Source organism: Ornithorhynchus anatinus, chromosome 6 (genome assembly GCF_004115215.2).
Source record: "Ornithorhynchus anatinus isolate Pmale09 chromosome 6, mOrnAna1.pri.v4, whole genome shotgun sequence".
Taxonomy (NCBI): domain Eukaryota; kingdom Metazoa; phylum Chordata; class Mammalia; order Monotremata; family Ornithorhynchidae; genus Ornithorhynchus; species Ornithorhynchus anatinus.
In genome coordinates this window covers 17492269-17507937 of record NC_041733.1, presented here as the reverse complement: position 1 = coordinate 17507937, position 15669 = coordinate 17492269, and the positions used below count along the sequence as shown (strand labels likewise).

The 15669-nt window shown below is 49.4% G+C and overlaps 1 protein-coding gene across 2 annotated transcripts in view; it reads right to left on the bottom strand.

Moving 5' to 3' along the window:
* Window positions 1–1350: 1350 nt before the first annotated feature.
* The window catches only part of TSC22D3 (TSC22 domain family member 3), a 132404-nt gene continuing 118085 nt past the window's right edge, over window positions 1351–15669 (bottom strand). The window contains exons 1-3 of one of the 2 annotated variants that reach the window (XM_001505286.4): window positions 5406–5735; window positions 4211–4262; window positions 1351–2999 (exon numbers count right to left, since the gene is read on the bottom strand). In XM_001505286.4, coding sequence (XP_001505336.1) covers window positions 2754–2999; window positions 4211–4262; window positions 5406–5527 — 420 coding nt within the window. In that variant the 5' untranslated portion in view covers window positions 5528–5735 and the 3' untranslated portion in view covers window positions 1351–2753. Of the gene's footprint in view, window positions 3000–4210; window positions 4263–5405; window positions 5736–15669 lie in introns of those variants that run through there. The other variant, XM_029067498.1, reaches the window with a different exon arrangement.

Genomic DNA, 15669 nt, shown 5'->3' with positions numbered 1-15669 from the left:
CGTCCGGTGAGACTCACTCTTCCCTACTGAGCCTCACGTGGGACAGGAAATCAGACCTGATTTATTTTGTACCTACCCCAGTGCTTAGTAGTGCCTGGTACATAGTAAGTGCCAAAGTAACACAGTTATTAACAGTCCTGGGGCCCCCCGGGTTAACTTAGAACTCCTTCACCTTGAGGGTCAAGAAAATGTTCCAGCCAATCTCTGGGAGAGGGGACGTGAGTCCTGGTGAGAAACGTAATGAGGGAATGAGTACCCGGTTCTTTTGGCAAGAAGCACAAAATGACACCCCTTTGAAGCAGTGTGCCGCGGTAGAAATAGCACAGGTCTGGGAGTAGAGGACCTGGGTTCTAACCCTGCCTCCATCACTTTTCTGCTGTGTGACCTTGGGTAAATCACTTCTTTGTGCTACAGTTCCCTCATCTGTAAAATGTGGGACAGGGACTGCGTCCAACCTGATCAGCTTGCATTTAGCCCAGCACATTATAGTGCCTGGCACATAGTGAGCATTTATCTACCATTAAAAAGAAAAAAAACCCAGAAAAACAGAAAACACACTTCTAGTCCACTTCCCACTTCCTTGCTCCTCCTCTTCCTTTCAAAAGCGATATGGATAAACTCTTGCTTCCATCCTGATATCCACTTAACACCCCCTTGCTGAAAGCATCTGGAAAGGGATTTTGCTTTCTCAGGTGCTCTCCCCGCAAGTACCTTATTCTCACCTACTCAGAGGCAGTACAGGACAGATGCTTCCCATTACGGAGCAGGATAGCCAGCCCAGCCCCCAAACTTCACAACCTCTATTTCAGATCCAGAGCCCTCAGAAGCTCCTCTTGAGAGATCACTTCAACTTGGTGGGATTAGGACACTTCTCTCTTCTACTCCTTTTCCCACCAATTAGCAGTATAGCCTCATGGCTAGATTTACAGGCCTATAAATCAGAAGGACCTGGGTTCTAGTCCCAGCTCCACCACTTGTCTGCTGGGAGCTTGGTAAATCACTTCACTGTGCCTCTGTTACCTCATCTGTAAAATGGGGATTAAAACTGTAACCCCATGTGGGACACGGATTCTGTCCATCCTGAATAACTTGTATCTTCTCCAGTGCTTAGTGTAGCACCTGGCCTCTAGTATGCACTTACCACTTCTAAAAAAGTGGTTTTGTTTTTCCAAGTCATGGCCATTAAGCCCATAGTTTTTCCTAAGTTTCCTAAAGTCTTCTGCCGGCTTCTTCCCCCTACAAAAATGCTCTTCAACAGGGAGAGGTGGGGAATGCCTATCACTACTGTAGAGGGGTTCAGGGGACCCCTCCTTCCCCCCACCCCCCTGCTCCAGAGATACTCCAGACTCCTTTATAGAAAAGTAAAGTTTATTGCAATAAATCTCTGTCTACATTTGAACAATCAAGAGCACACTCCTGAATGCCCCAGGATGGGATCAGAAAACGGGTCCTGCTGTTGCGACCGAACCACCTCCTAGAAAAGCTCATTGAGCAAATAACCACGGCCACCATTGGTCCCGGTCTCGTCTTCTGGCCCTCAGGACTCGGGCTGGCCCATTCCCTTCGGCCTACATCCGTTCTGTTCGTTCTCTAATCATCCTGTTTGTTAAAACGATGAAAACAAAAAAAAACCCAACTCGTCCCATAAACCGAGCTGATCTTCCGGCGGTGAGTCGGCAGCATCGGGACTGCTTCAGTGTTCGGAAGTTGACCTCCCGTGCCCAGGATGAGGAGTGTTTTTGATCAGCAAGGCGGTCCTGTTCACACCCATCCGATACAGGTCATCAGCGGGCCCTCTTCTCTGCCTCTCCGGAGAGCCTTCGGTTGACTTCACTCCCCACCCTCCTTCAAAAGGAAAAGGCTGGGCCAACCTCTTCAAGAAACCTTCTACAAGTCCTAAAATCTCCCTCCGATAACCAGGTGCCAGTCAATCCCCTTACAGATGGTTAGATTTATCAGTATGTAGATGTGTGAATGAACATATATACGACTATCCATATAGATAGCTATCTCCCTATGTGTGTATATATGTATATAAATTGTATGTAAAAAAAAAAAAAAAATACCAGTACTAACAAAGCCTTTTTCGTCATCATCCCAAAAGCTGTGGTGTATACAAGCCACATGCTAAACCTTAATAGCCAACAGAAGGCTGACTTGGCTCAGTCTCTCATCCATCCCTCCAGAAGCCCCTGGGGGGCAGAGAAGGATCGGGTCGTGTCGCTCCAAGAGGCGACCCCCTGGCTTCTTCGGGGAACGGTCTCAGTCAAATGCAGCAGGAGGTCCACCCGACGGAGTTCTCAAGGACACACGGGCACGGTTGGGAGGATCGGGGTGGGGTGGGGGGGACAGGCTCTCCTCTCCAACATCCCCAGCCGTTCCACGCAAGGCGGGGGGTCAGCGGGCATGCTGCCTCGGGGTTTCCGGACCCCCGCCGGCCTCCTGAAGACACCTTTCGCCTCCTCCGGTGGGGAGGACCGGCAAGCCAGTGGCCGCCGCACTCCCCGGGCCGTGCGGGAAGGAAGGCCCGCAGGGTTTCCGTGTCAGGTCCCAGCGCAACTCATCGTGCTGAAGAGCCCCTCTCCAAGAGGGAGCAGTCACTGGAGGTGACCCAGTCGGGACATCTCTTGGCACCAGCTGTTGCTAGGCGGGAAGTTCTCCTTGCGAGATGATACTTCGGGAGGAAAAAACTTATTGTAAGGAGATAAGTAGAAAAAGTTCAGTGGCTCTGCCCACCCCGAAGGCAGAGCCACTTACACTGCAGAGCCGCCGGTGTGCTCAGGTGAGGGCGTGGCCCCGGAAGCCGGAGTCTCCGGGGCCAGGACTTCCGACGGCAGCCGGGACTGGAATTTCTCCAGCTGCTCGGGGCTGGCCAGGGTCTTCAGGAGGCTGTTTTCTCGCTCCAGCTGCGAGTTCTTCTCCACCAGTTCCTTGATCTGTTCCTTCAGGACCTCCACTTCCTCCCGCACCGCGTACATCAGGTGGTTTTTTACGAGATCCTGAAGAGGAACGGAGAGGGAAACCGTCAGTAAGCCACGACAAGCCTTGGAGGCAGAAGTCCCTTTTGCAGGCCTCTCAACTTCACCCGGGCCTTCGGACCCTGGGGACGGTTAAACCAAGGGGTTCAGCAGAGCCCGTCGGGTCCCTCTCTTCAGCCCATCCACTGAGCCCCAAAGCAGAAGGGCCTCTCCCATCAATACCATCCATTAAGGGCTTACTACGTGCAGAGAACCTGGTGCATCACAGTGCCACTCTAGAGCCCGAAAGCTATCTCCCGGGGCTGCACATTTTCAAGACAAACCCCAAGGGCTCCCTCCTCTGTCTCAGAGCAAGGGAAAGAACCAACCCACCATTTTGAACGATACCAACCTCCCCCCACGCAGGCAGGGCTTTGCAACAGAGTGGTGAAAAGCCTGCAGCTGTACTGAAAACAGTGATTTTCTTCGTCCAATTTATTGGAGCACCGATCACTGCCCTGGGGGTAGAGTTTCCTGGTGCAAACCGCACGGAACCGTGGCCCTGCACATTGTTCGGGACCCAGGCTGCCACGTAATTAGGCTGCTCGGTGCACTTACGGAGCCACGGGCAACTTGAAAAGGACAATCCCTTTAGCCACGCTAGCACAGGAATGGTTTGGCTATTTAGCGATGGGTGACCCAGAATGGCTCTTATTTTTTGGCCCCCACCTGGTCTGGGGAAGGGGAGTTCAGCCTTGCGTTGGGGTATAGCCATTCCAGACCCTGGCCCTCTGCAGAGGCATTGCAGTGTGACTGCATCCAATGAGCTCTGCCAACTGCAGGATGCAGGACAAAGGAGCCCGGTAAGAGATCTGCCCGGCAACAAGCAGTGGGAAGAAAGCAACACCCGCTCGGTGGTCCCTCGCCTATCTGAGCACTTAACTGTGTGCAGGGCATTGTACCGAGCGCTTGGGAGAGTACAATCACCACCCAACAATAAGGCATTTTGAATCTCTAATCAAATGCTGCCGCGATATCCCTCAGACCGCCCAGATTAACGGACGATCCAAGGAAGGGGTGGCATGATCTTTGTCTTTTCGCAAAAAGGCGATGCCTGGGGCATATAGTCGGGGAGGGGGTCTAGGGGACGGAGGCCCCGGAGGGGGGTGCTGGAGGTGCAGAGGCCCACCCCAAACCCCCTCCTCGGAGAGGTAAGAGCTTGGGGAGGCTTTGGGAGGCGGCCAGACACTTACCATCGCCTGCTCGATCTTGTTGTCGATGGCCACCACGCTGGCCCCGGAGGCGCTGCAAAGACACAAGACGGACACCACGTTACAACTCGGTTCTCCCCTGCACCCCAAGAGGATTTTTCTTTTTCCCTCCTACCCTAGAGGGGTCTCAAAAGCCCCCTTTTTCCCTCCCTCGTGGGCCGGTGGGGGCTGAGCTGCAGGAAGGAAACGAGGCCGCGGCAAACAATGGGGAGAAGAGACCAAGCGGTGGAGTGGCGGGGGGGATTCCCCCAAGACCAGCTCATTCCGGAGCCGGCCGGGAAAAATCCTGTCCGGCCCAGCCTGGACAACGAGCTTTGCACCTCCAGGCCTCGTCCTCCATGCAACCACCCGGGGGCCACCAGCTCCTCCAGCCCGGCTTGCAACGCTCCTTCCCTCACCCAGCTCCTTGCAGCCGGAGGAATCGTTCCCTCCCCTGGCCCTGCAGTGCTCCCTCTCTCACCCAGCTCCTCGCTGCCCAAGTCGCTCCTTTTCTCGCCCTACAGTGCTCCCTCTCTCGCCCAGCTCCTTGCAGCCCGGGAAGTCGCTTCTTCCTCGGCTCTGCACTGTTCCCTCTCTCGCCCACCTCCTTGCGGCCCAGGTCGCTCCCTCTCTCCCCCTGCAATGCTCCTTCTCACCCTACAGTGCTCCCTCTCCCCCAGCTCCTCGCAGCCCAAGAAATCGCTCCTTCCTTCGCCCTGCAATGCTCCTCTCCCCCAGCTCCTTGCAGCCTGAGAAGTCGCCCCTTCTCTCTCCCTGCAGTGCTCCCCCGCCAGCTCCTTGCAGCCTTAAAAGTCGCTCCTTCTCTCTCCCTGCAGTGCTCCCTCCCTCTCGCAGCTCCTTGCAATCTTACAAGTCGCTCCCTTTCTCTCCCTACCTGTCGCAGCTCCTTGCAGCCTTACAAGTCGCTCTCTCCCTCTCCCAACTCCTTGCAGCCCGAGACAGCGCTCCCTCCTCCGCCCTGCAATGCTCCCTCTCTCTCCCTGCAGTGCTCCCTCCCTCGCCCAGCTCCTTGCAGCCGCTCCCACTGCAGATAAAAACGCAGAGAGCCTCCCCCCTTAACACCGTGCTCCTCCTTCCCAGGAACACCGCAACCAGGGCCCGGCGAGCGACCACCGACCCCCTCGTCCTCCACCCCAAAAAACTACAAAAAGCACTTTGCAAGAGCTTTTTTTTTTACCTGTTGTCCAGTTTAACGGAAACCACATCTCCCCCCAGCAGAGAGGAGAAGAAGGAGATGGAGAAGTTGTGCAGCTGATAGACGGCCACCTCCATGGTGGACTGGTACATTTCGGTGGTCATAGCTTAGGAGGGAGGCCGGAGGAGTGTTGGAGGGCGGGTTTTTTTTTTTTTCTTTAGGAGGGAGTCCCCTCTTTGGAGGAGGAAATCAAAATAACAATAAAAAAAAAGGAGCCAGCCGGAGATGCAAGCGACAGGAGGTGGGAGGAAAAAAGAGGGGGGAAAAAAAAAAGTGGGCTGAAGAAGGTGAAGTGCGGTAAGTGTTAACTCCCCTGCCGTTGAAGCTGGACTAAGAGCTATTTCCGCGGGCAGCTTTTTATATAGGAGTCCCGTGACGTCACATGGTGTCAGGGCTCTATGCAAATGAGCCCCGGGGGGTCCCCGCCCCCCTGAACCTTGCCCTTGGAACGGTAAACAGTCGGGCCTCAGTTTCTCCCCCATGCATTCACTCACTGGTATTTATTGAGCGCTGACTGGGGGCAGAGCCCAGCCCTAAGCACTTGGAAAGTCCAATTCAGCAACAGAGACCATCCCTGCCCCACAACGGGCTCACTGTCTAGGAAGGGGGAGGCGGCAAAACTTGCAGGCAGGCATCAGTAGCATCAAACCAGAAACTTATAGTCATAGATTCAGCATTAATGAAAAAATAAGTAGGGTGATCGATATGGACGAATAGACGCAAGTGATGTGGGAAAGGGGCAGAGGAAGGGAGTCGGGGCGATGGGGAGGGGCAGGGGGAAAGGGAGGGCTCAGTCTGGGAAGGCCTCCTGGAGGACGTGAGCTCTCAGTAGGGCTTTGAAGAGGGGAAGAGAGTTAGTTTGGAGGAGGTGAGGAGGGAGGGCGTTCCGGGACAGCGGTGGGATGTGGGACAGGGGTCGGCGGCGGGACAGGTGGGAACGAGGCCCAGTGAGGAGGTGAGCGGCGGCAGAGGAGCGGAGTGTGCGGGCTGGGCTGGAGGAGGAGAGAAGGGAGGTGGGGTGGGAGGGCAAGGGGATGGACAGCTTTGAAGTGAAGAATGAGGAGTTTTTGCTTTATGTGAAGGTTGACGGGCAACCCCTGGAGGTTTTTGAGGAGGGGAGTGACATGCCCAGAGCCTTTCTGCAGAAAGATAATCCGGGCGGCGGAGTGAAGTATATAGTGATGGGGGGAAAGAGGATGGGAAATCAGAAAAGAGGCTGATGCAGTAGTCCAGTCGGGATATTATGAGAGATTGAACGATCGCATCCAATCGTTCGTTTTCTCATTCAGCCGGGTTTATTGGGCCCTGACTGTGTGCAGAGCCCTGGGCCAAGCGCTTGGAAACAATTCGGCAACAAGAAGAGACACTCCCAGACTCTGAGCCCGTTGTTGGGGAGGGATGGTCTCTAGCTGTGGCCGAATTTTACTCTCCCAGCGCTTAGTCCAGTGCTCTGCGCAGTCAGCGCTCAATAAAGTCGATTGAATGAACAAATGAATGAACAACGAGCTCCCTGTTTCTGTTGGCCTCTGGGAGATGGATCAGACCAAATTTGGCACCCTTCAGGAGCCCTGATTTCTGCAGGGTAAATAATAATAATAATGATGATGGTATTTGTTAAGCGCTTACTATGTGCCAAACACGGTTCTAAGCACTGGAGAGGAAACAGGAAGGCTGGCTGCAGACCCTTATAATAATAATAATAATTAGAGTATTCGTTAAGTGCTTACTATGTGCCGAGCCCTATTGTGAGTGCTTGGGTGGATACAAGGTAATCAGGTTGTCCCACGTGGGGCTCACAGTCTTAAAACCCATTTGACAGATGAGGGAACTGAGGCACAGAGAAGTGAAGCGACTTGCCCAAGGTCACACAGCAGACAAGTGACAGATCCAGCATTGGAACCCACGTCCTCTGACTCCCAAGCCCAGGCTCTTGCCACTAGGCCAATAATAATAATAATGATGGTGTTTGTTAAACGCTTACTATGCTGAACACTGTTCTAAACATTGAGGTGGACACAAGATAAGCAGGTTCTCTTAATAATAATCAGAATGGTAATTATGCTATTGGTGAAGTGCCTGCTGTGTGCCGAGCGCTGTTCTAAGCGCTGGGGTAGATGCATTGTAATCAGGCTGTCCCACATGAGGCTCACACTCTTCAGCCCCATTTTACAGATGAGGGAACTGAGGCACAGAAAAGTGAAGTGGCTTGCCCAAGCTCACACGGTGGCAGAGCTGAGATTAGAACCCACATCCTCTGACTGCCAAGCTGAGACTCTTTCCACTGAGCCTAGCTGGCACCCTTCTGGAGCACTGATTTCTGCAGGGCTAAGAAACAGAAAAGCTGGCTGCAGACCCCTTATGATAACAATAATAATAACAATAGTAATAATGGTATTTGTTAAGCGCTCACTATGTGCCAGACATTTTCCTCTGTACTCTGGGGTGGGTTCAAGCAAATTGGGTTGGACGCAGTCCCTGTCCCACATGGGTCTCACAGTCTCGATCCCCATTTTACAAAATACAGAAGTGAAGTGACTTGCCCAAGGTCACACAGCAGACAAGCGGCAGGGTGGGATTAGAACCCGTGACCTTCTGATTCCCGGGCCCACTATACCATGCTGTTTTTTTGTTGGTGGTGTTTGAATGAAAGAGGGTTCTGGCCTCAAAGTCTAAGGAGTTAGAAAGCGTATTTTGTAGGGGGTGGAAGTGGAGTGAAGGTTTTGTTTGGAATTGAGATTGTTTTTGCTCCCTATTTTTGTTATTTTGCATTGCATCCAGATTGGATGAGGATGAGGAGGACTATCCACTGTGCAGGTTTTTCAGCTGTATGGTTTTGAGAAGCAGTATGGCCTATGGGGTAGAGTGCAGGCCTGGGCATATATATATGTCAATATAACTGACACATTCCCTGACCACAACAAGCTTGCTATTACTATGTGGCCAGGCACTGTGCTAAGCGCTGGGGTGGATACAAGCTAAACACGCTGAACTCAGTCCCTGCCCCCATTTCACAACTGAGGTAGCTGAGGCACAGAGAAGTGAAGTGACTCGCCCAAAGTCACACAGCAAACAAGCTGCAGATCTGGGATTAGAACCGAGGTCCTTCCGACTCCTAGGCCCGTGTTCTAAACATTAGGCCACACTGCTTCTCTGGTCTTCCAGAGCATGTTGTGTGCCATTATAATGCAAAGGGAGTTCGGTAAATATTTGCCTCAGAAGCTGGGAAGAGCATTATCATACCCAAACGGCTGAAGCTACCATATTCTTCCAAATTCAAATAATCCCATGGATATCCTAGGGCCACGAGTGAAAATTAGGTGTCAGGTTCTCCCAGCTAAATTGCAGCGATTTGCAGGGATCACCACCGTATGGTTATGCCAGACTATTTGACCTGACTCGTGTATGCATGGTGCAAGGACAGACCAGTGGGCCCCAGGGATTTTTAACAAAAACACAATCTATATTTGCTTGCCTCTCTTCCACAGTCAATTATTGCAGACCTCAAAGCCAAGGGAGCATAGTCTGCAAAACTCATGCAAAACCCTGGCGTTCAAAGCCAACGAAAACGAGCCGTCCTAAACCGCATCACCAAGGGGGGCTTGGAAAGGGAAGTTTTTAGAGATCCTCACCAGAAGGAGCGTAGTAGGTCGGTGTTTAGTGAGGCAACTCTGGTTTCACCAGAACATGTTTTGACTTTTTTCAGTTCTCAGACCTCGTCTTGTAGTTTGCCTTGGTCCACGAGGCCATCTTGTGGATACCAGCGGAATGAGTGGCTGAAGAGAACTAAGGGCCACAAAAGCTGAACTGGTGAACACAGTTTCAGGTGATGCAACCGGGGCGATTATTTACAGCAGCCCAGGGTCATGAAAGAGAACATTGGGTTCTGTACATACGACGGTTTGGGCTAAGCCAAAGCCAGCGCCCATAAGTCAGCGCGTTCCCTATTTCGATCCAAATTAATACTCGTACCAGAGCACACGACTGGAAAAGCAGGGGGGTGAGGAAGTTGGCTCGCTTAGCCCTCCAGAATTGATGATGATTGGCATCAGGGTGTTTGTCTTAACCAGGTGCCTGTCACAGACTACCTGGCCAACGTCCAATCTAGCCTAATCGGAGATCAGGTGCTGGTAGAAAAGTTGCGGTTACAGATGGGGACTAGTTTTGTTCGATCAGTGGTACAAGCAGCGTGGCTCAGTGGAAAGAGCACGGGCTTTGGAGTCAGGGCTCATGAGTTCGAATCCCAGCTCTGCCGCTTGTCGGCTGTGTGACTGTGGGCAAGTCACTTAACTTCTCTGTGCCTCAGTTCCCTCATCTGTAAAATGGGGATGAAGACTGTGAGCCCCATGTGGGACAACCTGATTCCCCTATGTCTACCCCAGCGCTTAGAACAGTGCTCGGCACATAGTAAGCGCTTAACAAATACCAACATTATTATTATTAATGAGTGTTTTTTCTGCTTATTATTTATAATACTAAAAATGGTATTTGGCAAGGGCCAGCTGTGTGCCAAACACTGTAGGAAGCACGGGAATGGATACAAGATGATTGGGTCCCACAAGGGACTCACATTCTCAGTAGGAGGAGGAACAGGTATTGAATCCCCATTTTGCAGATGAGGGAACTGAGGCACAGAGAAGTGAAGTGACTTTCCCAAGGTCACAGGGCAGACAAATGGTAGAGAGGGGATTAGAACCCCAGTCCTTCTGACTCCCAGGCCCGTGTTCTTTCCACTAGGCCATGCTGGGTCCAACCTGGTCTGCTTATATTCACCCCAGGACTCAGTACAGTGCCTGGTACATAATAAGTGCTTAACAAATACCACAATTATCATTATTATTCATTCAATAGTATTTATTGAGCACTTACTATATGCAGAGCACTATTCTGCTTCTCTTGCTGTTTGAGAGGGTCAGGTAATTGTAGTAAACTATCATACAACCGGTTGGCTCCTAACAGGGTAAAAACTATGCCCGGGCTTTCCCTGAGGTCCAAATACTAACTTTTTCAGTGTTTATTGAGCATCTGCTATATTGTGCTCTCCCAAGAGCAGAGTACAATGCTTTGCACACAGTAAGTGCTCAATAAATAGGATTAATAATAATAATCTGCTGTGTTCGGAGCTTTCTACTAGGGACTTGAACATACAAAAGAAACCAAAAACCTGATAATTACCCTTTAGGAGCTTACAAACCAATGGAGGAAGTACATACTATAGGGAAATGAACCTCTTTTTGCATAAATGGGCTCAGCGTGGCTGGGCACGAAATGAACAGGGAGGTAGAGGTTAATCAGAGAATGTTTTCTGGAGAAGGTGACTTTTAAGGAGGTGGGAAAGTGGTGGTGGGTAAGAATGGTGATTGTATAAAATGCATACAATGTGCTAAAGACTGTGTTTAAAGGGATAGATACAAGATGATTAGGTCAGGCCCAGTTCCTGTCCAACTTGAGGGTCCCAGTCTAAAAAGGAGAGAGAATAGGAATTTGTTCCCCATTTTATGGATGAGGAAAATGAGACACAGAGATGTTAAATGACATGATAACAATAATAATAATAATAATTGTGGTATTCGTTAAGCACTTACTATGTTCCAGCCACTGTACTAAATGCTGGGGTGGATACAAGCAAATCAGGTCATAGTCTCAATCCCCATTTTACAGATTAGGTAACTGAGGCCCAGAGAAGTGAAGTGACTTGCTCAAGTTCATACTGCAGGCAAGTGCTGGAGCTGAGATTAGAACCCATGACTTTCTGACTCCCAGGCACGGGCTCTATCCACTATGTCATACTGGTGGCAGAGTCTGGACTAGAAACTGGGACACCCAACAACTAGGCCTGGGAGAGGGGAGAGACATAATAATAATAATATTTAAGAGCTTGCTATTTGCCAGGCACCGTACTGAGTGCTGGGGTAGATACAGGCTAATCGGGTTGGACACAGTCCCTGTCCCACACAGGGCTCACAGTCTTAATCCCCGTTTTACAGATGAGGTCACCGAGGCACAGAATAGCTAAGTGACTTGCCTAAGGTCACGGAAGAGATAATGGGGGAGCTCAGTCCCGTACTTTACCCGCTAGACCAGGCTGCTTCACTTCCTTTGACTTCCTTGCAGAGAGAAAGATGTGTGTAACTGGGTCGGATAAAAGACCGTCGAGACCGAGGTACAATTAGACTAGCAGAGTCCTAACTTGTGTTGTTTTCCCATCTCGCCCTGGGCTGAATTAATACCATCTTATTAATAAATTAATATGTCACAGAGGCAAGACCAAATAAGTGATAACGAGAATCCCAGGGATGAGTTCTTTACCTAGAATAGACAGAGTGATCATCACCATAAATAGTAGCCCTTCATGGAAGTTGAGGATGCCATCCCAGAAGCTGTTTTAGACCGACAGGGTCACAACCTTACCCTGCTAAGTTCCAGTAAAGGGGGTCTATAATGTTCTGGCTTCTCCATCTAAATTGCCTTCCTTTGGAAGCCTAGCTACTTCATCACAGACAACAGTATTGCTTCACTACAATAGTAGACTTCTGCTGTTTAAGGAACATTAATTTTTATGGTATTTGTTAATATTAATAATGAGAATAATAGTAGTCAGTGCTTGCTATATGCCAGGCACTGTACTAAGCGCTGGGGAGGATACAAGGAAATCAGGTTGAACACAGTCCCTGTCCCACATGGGGCTCACTGTCTCAATCACCATTTTCCAGATGAGGAAACTGAGGCACAGAGAAGACTTGTCCGAGGTCACACAGCAGACAAGTGGCAGTGCCTGACTCCCTGACCCGTGCTCTATCTACTACTCCATGCTCCTCCCCTAAGCACTTCTTAAGCTTTTACTATGTGCCAGGCACTGTACTAAACGCTGGGATAGATACAAGATAGATTGGACATAATCGCCCCTGTCCCAGATTGGACTCGCAGTCTTAATCCCCATTTCATCGATGCAGTAACTAAGGCACAGACATGTGAAGTGACTTAATCAAGGTCACCCAACAGTCAAGTGGCAGAGCCAGGTTTAGAACCCAAGTCCTTCTGACTTCCTTGCCCATGCTCTATCAGCTAGGCCACACTGCATCTCATGTGTACATGGCAACGACACCATTCAAGATCCCGTGAGTAGACTCCCTTATTTACACAGAACCCCCTTCCAAAACCTCTGCCAACCTCTAGCTCCCCAGGATTCAGTTGTTCAAAACCTTGTCCAGAGAAGCAGCATGGCCTAGTGGAAAAAGCACAGACCTGGGAGTCGGAGAACCTGGGTTCTAATCCCGGCTCCGCCAATTGCTCTGCCAATTGCTTGCTGTATGACCTTAACTTCTCTGTGCCTCAGTTTCCTCAACTGTAAAATGGGGATTCAATACCTGTTCTCCTTCCTAATTTAGACTCTGAACCCCCACAGAGAAGCAACGTGGCTTAGTAGAAAGAGCATGGGCTTGGGAGTCAGAGGCCATGGATTCTAATCCCAGTTCTGCCACTTATCAGCTGTGTGACTTTGGGCAAGTCACTTCAGTTCTCTGTGCCTCAGTGACCTCCTCTATAAAATGGGGATTAAGACTGTGAGCGCCACATGGGACAACCTAATTACCTTTTATCTACCCTAGCGTTTAGAATAGTGCTTGGCACATAATAAGTGCTTAATGCCATCATTATTATTATTATTATTATTATGCGGTACAGAGACTGTGTCCGACCTAATTAATTTGTACCTAGCTCAGTGCGTAGTAAGTGCTTACAAAGTAACATGAAAGAAACAAAACGTAAGAGGATATAGTGTTACTCGCACACTGGTCAATCAACCAACAAATGGGAATTATTGAGCACATATCCATTAGAGGGAAATGTTTGCCTGCTGTGTGACCTTGGGCAATCACTTATAACTTCTCTGTGCCTCACTTGCCTCATCTGTAAAAAATGGGGATTAAGAGTGTAAACCCAATGTGGGACAGGGACTGTGACCAAACTGATTAATTTGTATCTACCTCAGTGCTTAGAACAATGCTTAGCACATAATAAGTGCTTAACAAGTACTATATTATTATTATAAAGTGAGTCTCCCCAACTAGCTTCCTCCTCAAATGAGGTGAGCTAATTATGGGTGGGGAATGTGTTTACAAACTCTGTTTTATTATACTCTCTCCCAAAGACTTAGTTCAGTGCTCTGCACACAGTAAGCACTCAATAAATATGATTGTTTGAAGTACGGAGTTCAGGTGTGGGTGTTATAGTCCTCTAGAAGCTGATAGAGATACTTTGAAATATTATTATTCACAGTGTTATTATTCACCGGAGAGAAGCAGTGTGGCATGGGCCTGGGAGTCGGAAGGACCTGGGTTCGCCACTCGTGTTCTGGGTGACCTGGAGCAAGTCACTTAACTTGTCTGTGCCTCAGTATCTTCATCTGCAAAATGGGGATTAAGACTGTGGGCTTCACGTGGAGAGGGACTATATCCAACGTGATTAGCTTGTTTCTATCTCAGCGCTTACTACAGTGCCTAGATCCAGTAAGTGCTTAGCAAATACCATAACTCCCCCCTCAAAAAAAACAGAGTTGTGGCTAGGAGACATTTCCCTGGCAAACATAGCCTAGACATTAACAACTGGGGCTTATCCATGCATTGAGCAGCTGTTTCAAAAAACAAACAAAAATGATGATGGGCTCAACTCTGGTGAATGTTCTGACAGTGTTTATTCTCACCAATGAACGGACAGTGCAATGGATGTACCTTGGTTTACATTGCAAGTAGCTGAATTGTGTAATTTGCAACTAGCCAAAGTGGCACCATAGACATTTTAATGAGGTCAGATGAGGACAGCTTGATTCTCATGCACACATTAATTACTTATGCAGCTAAGCAACCTGCCTTTATTGTATTTGTTTTTAGTAAAAAAAGAAGGGGAAAAGTAGGCTCTCAACCTGCTGCATGTTTTGGAAGAACAGTCATGGAATGCCATGGAAAAGCAGTGTGGCCTAGTGGAAAATGCATGGGCTAGGGAGTCAGAGGACTTGGTTTGTAATCCCAGCCCTATCACTTGTCTGCTGTGTGATCTTGGGCAAGTCACTTCACTTCTCTGTGACTCCATCACCTCATCTGTAAAATGGGAATTAAGACTGTGAGCCCCGTAAGGGAGAGGGACTGTGTCCCATTTGATTATTTTGTATCTATCCAAGTACTTAGTACAGTTCCTGACACACAGTAAGCACATAACAAATACCATTTAAAAAATGAATAAATTAAAAAACTCTGGCTACCTCAGAGAACTCCTCTGACTAGGAGAGGAAGTTCAGCTGTTGTTTCCTTGAACACTTCCAAGATTTAAATCCATCAGGACTAAGGTAGCTGCTTGAATCCACAGCCTCTTTTAATATGAAGGAGTAAAGTTATTTTCTGAGTAGGGGTGCAAGATCATTCATTCATTCAATCGTATTTATTGAGTGCCAACTGTGTGCAGAGCACTGTACTAAGTGCTTGGGAGAGTACAATACAAAAATAAACAGTCACATTCCCTGCCCACAATGAACTTAAAGTCTAGAGTAGGGGAAACAAAGATCAATATAAATAAATCACAGATATGTATATTAGTGCTATGGGTCTGGGAGTGGGGAAAAGCAAAGGGAGCAAGTCAGGGTGATGCAGAAGGGAGTGGGGAGATGAAGAAAAGTGGAGCTTAATCTGGGAAGGCATCTTGGTGGAGATGTGTTTTCAATAAGACTTTGAAGGCGGGGAGAGTAATTGTCTGTAGGATTTGAGAAAGGAGGGGCTTCCAGGCCCCAGGATCTGGGCTAGGGGTCAGCGGGGAGATAGCTGAGATGGAGGCACAGTGAGATGGTTAGCGCCGGAGGAGCGAAGTGTGACGACTGGGTTGTAGAAGGAGAAGAGTGAGGTGAGGTAGGTGGACTGCTTTAAAGCCACTGGTGAGGAGGTTTTGTTTGATGCGGAGGCAGATGGGCAACCACTGGTGTTTTTTGAGGAGCGGGATGACGTAACCTGAACGTTTTTGCAGAAAGAATAATAATGTTGGTATTTAAGCGCTTACTATGTGCAGAGCGCACTGTTCTAAGCACTGGGAGAGATACAGGGTAATCGGGTTGTCCCCCGTGAGGCTCACAGTCTTCATTCCCATTTTACAGATGAGGGAACTGAGGCACAGAGAAGTGAAGTGACTTGTCCACAGTCACACAGCTGACAAGATGATCCGGGCAGCAGAGTGAAGTATGGACTAGAGTGATGAGAGCCAAGAGTCT